Source organism: Morone saxatilis, unplaced genomic scaffold (genome assembly GCF_004916995.1).
Source record: "Morone saxatilis isolate NCDOM2014 unplaced genomic scaffold, NCSU_SB_2.0 Contig15, whole genome shotgun sequence".
NCBI classification, from domain to species: domain Eukaryota; kingdom Metazoa; phylum Chordata; class Actinopteri; family Moronidae; genus Morone; species Morone saxatilis.
In genome coordinates, this window is record NW_023339707.1 from 26,186,017 (window position 1) to 26,189,769 (window position 3,753).

General features: G+C 44.0%; 1 protein-coding gene across 1 annotated transcript in view; it reads left to right on the top strand.

The window, feature by feature from the left end:
• The first annotated feature begins 30 nt into the window (after positions 1-30).
• LOC118324141 (plexin A3-like) overlaps positions 31-3,753 on the top strand; it is a 20,341-nt gene continuing 16,618 nt past the window's right edge. Inside the window, exon 1 of the mRNA XM_035656296.1 lies at positions 31-358. Coding sequence (XP_035512189.1) covers positions 31-358 — 328 coding nt within the window. The remainder of the gene's footprint in view (positions 359-3,753) is intronic.

Here is a 3,753-nt window from a genome sequence, read left to right on the forward strand (position 1 = left end):
TGGTTCCTGACTGGTTCCTGACTGTGAGTGATGGAGAAACAGGCCCTGCCAGCCTCCTCCTGCTCTCTGGTTCTCCTGGAGGAGACCAAGAAGAACCCCCTCCTCCTGTCTAATGGCGGCGGCGGTTACCCCCCCGCAGCAGCTAACGGCAGCCTCGTCCCGCTAGCGGCGGCGGGGTCCGGCAGTGCTTGTGCTGGACCGGACAGGAAAGCGGGCGTGGTGACGGGGGCGGGGCCAGGATACCAGGAGCGAGAGACGTGGACGCGGCAGATGGACTTCATCATGTCCTGCGTGGGCTTCGCTGTCGGACTCGGCAACGTGTGGAGGTTCCCATACCTGTGCTACAAGAACGGAGGAGGTGAGGCGCAACACACACACCTGGACAACATATGAGCTGAAGCCACGCCCCTTCCCTGACTGAAGCCACGCCCCTCCCCCTGTGTTTTCATAAAGAGTTTAGTGAGCTGGTCCGATAGTAACTCAGTGTTCACTTCATGAGCAGAAATCCTCGTCTCAGCCTCGGGAATATCAGGAATGTTGTCTTGTGCATCGTTCTTTCTTTCTTTCTGATTTTGTGAATATTTGTGAATATTAAGTTTTAATTTGACTATTTCGGCACATTGGTTTTATCGTGTATTTTAAAGTATATTCTTGGGTAATTTCTACTTCTCGCCCGTTACATTTCAGTTTCATATTCCCATAAAAACAAACAGTGTCCATTCAGTTTCACTGCGTTTGAGCACCGAGCATCATCGCCGTAAACACAGACTCCGCCTCCTCTCGTCCTGCGCTCGGTCGGCTCCGAACACGGTCCGCTGGTCGAATGTTAATCCGGGTTGTTGAGGGAGCAGGTCTCTGTAACAGTAACTCCAAGCTGGGCCAGCCTGTCCCGGGTCTCTTCCTCTCCTCTTGGGGCTGATCTGGCTCAGAGGTCTCGGCTCTTTAATCCAAACCTCACGCGTCCTTTTCTGATGACTGTAGACTGTTTCTGAATACAACTTTATTTAAAAATACATCGTACCAACGCTAACTGCAGGAATACTGACTGAGAGATTGTATTGAGTCACAGCAGCAGGAAGAGAGAGAGGGAGAGAAGAGATACTGTTACTTGCACTGATGGCTTTTACCAGACTCTGTGTGTGTGTGTGTGTGTGTGTGTTATCTTGTCTCTCAGGTTCATTGAGTTTTATGACTCACAGTCTGACGCCTCTGTATGAATGCTGACAGTCAAAAACTCTCTTTGTATGATGGACTTTTATATCATCCTATATCCTTTTTTAAAACGCTACTTGATGGTTCCCATCTGTTTTAATCATTTTTACTTACGTTATAATGAGAAGTCTATTTACTGCCCTGTTCAGCTTTTCTTAGCTTCCAGCTCCATCCTATAGCTATCTATCTATATATCTATATATATATATATATAGATATATATCTTAACTTTGTACATCTAACTCCAATTGGCACAGCTTATATTGAATTTAGACTAAAAGGTCATTTTTCAGCTCTAATATCTAATTTCACCCCAATTTTACATTTGTTGTACCACAGAGCACTTTCACCTTCACACTGCGCACAAATCTCTCATAAAATACTAATAAACAAACAATGAGAACAACAAACAGGAGACTGAACAGTGAAAAGTACAAGAGGATATAAAATAGCAATAATGTAAAACTACAAGAAACAAACAAACAAAGAGCGTTACAGGACATAAGATGCAGGACTTTGTCATAAACACGTGAATAGTTAACAGTTGAGGGAAGAAGTTTGTTTTTAATATTTAACTGCAGTTTTATGATTAAAACTTGTTTCTGTTGTGGATCATTGACTCACTGGGTGCTCTCTCACATGGTCTAAAACTAAAGTATTCAGCTCCTTTACAATACCACAATGAACAAACACTTTACATGTAAAAGTCCATATTAAGTAAAAATACGAGTACATAAAGTGTCTGAAATCTGAATGTACTGCCCTCTATAAAGTCGAATGCATGTTGCAAAGTTTTTCAGGCATTTTTTTGCAATTGGTTACAGGAGAAAGTGAAAATAAAAACATATTTTGTTGTATAATTCATTAAAAATCAAAGGCGTGGCAGACCTCTTGCAGTTCGGTGACGTAACACTCTGTGTGGCTATGATTGATGAAACTCATAGGAAACCACAGTGATTTGCAAAAACTTGTCATGAAAATGGCAAAAACCTTCAGAATGCACAGTGATTGGTTGAATTTGTGTTAATTTTATGATTGCAACATCATATATCGCTTTCCTTGATTACTAATAATCTGTATCTGCCCTGAGAAACCATATTGGTCGACCTTGAGTCTGTCTCTGTGCTGTGGTGCATTCATGTTCCTCGGGAGCCTCAGACATCCAGAGTTTTGCTGATTGTTTGTGTTCAGGTGAGCTACAGACAGCAGACACTTAAAACTGTTAAAGGCAGGTCTCCATTAGAGGCCTGGTCTGCACTGTATAGGAGTGGATGTATAAAACCTCTTCTGACCGGTGGCTCTTCGCTGAGTGTCGGCCCCTCTCTCCCCTCTACAGCTGTCACTATCAATTAAAGGCAATAAAAGAAACAGAAAAATAACTGCTCACCTGAAAAGGTCTCGTTCACACAGTCGACCAGTTTCAGCTGGACGGAGAGGAGATGAGAAAGGTCTGGATGTTCACACAGAGGCAGGAGGAGGAGGAGGAGGAGGAGGAGGAGGAGGAGAAGGAGAAGGTCAGACTTGAGTTAAATCACAGAGAACCAAGAGGAAAGGTTCAGTTCTCACATTACAGACACACACTGATGTCCTGGTAACTGACTCTGTGTCAGTCTGTAAAGGTCACCTCCTTCAGTCCGACTCGGCTCTTCACACCTGATTTATCAAACTCACTCTTTAAAGGAGCATTCTGCTGTTTCTGGACCACATTAGCATTTAACATTAGTTTGTTGTTGGAGGGAGAAACTGTGGCTTCAGAGTTAAACATTGGAGATTTACATAAAGACAAAATGTTCTCACAAAGATAGAAGTCCAGGCACTGTGTGTGTGTGTGTGTGTGTGTGTGTGTGTGTGTGTGGCCTGTCCTTGGTAGGGTGACTGCAGTAGTAACACACACACACACACTGCAGGATAATAAATCTGAGTGACTCTGTAGGGAGGAGGACGTGACACAGAAGGAAGGTTGTAATGAAGTGTGTACGTAAAGAATTGTACAACACATGTTGTGAAACAGCAGCTGAGAGGTCAAAGGTCACGACTGTTCATCAGCAGGAGAAAACACACAGTGAGTGTGTCAGAAAGGACATTTATATCTGTCAACTGTAACCACAGTTCTATATGGAGCTGATTCAATCTATAATCAATCAAGTAAACAGTGTATAAATCTATTTACACACTCTATACACCCGTGTGGTGTGCGTGTGTGTGTGTCGTGTGGTTTATCGTGCATCGTGCTGTTGTGTTGTGTGCGGTGGTGATTGTGGTGTGTCGTGTTGTGTGTCTGTGTGTGTGTATATCGCTGTTGTGTTGGTGTGTGGTGTGTGTGTGTGTGTACTTCGTTGTTATTGTGTGTATGCTGATAGTGTGTGTCATGTGCGTGTGTGTGGTGCTGTGCTGTGTTGGTGTGTCATGACTGGCTGCCAAGTGTGACATCATCATCCCGTCACCACGTGGACCAGAGATTAAACAGAGTGGCCTGTAATCTTTTAATCCTGTTGACAGACCTCACTGCTCCTCCTGCTCCTCTCTTCCTCCTCTTCCTCC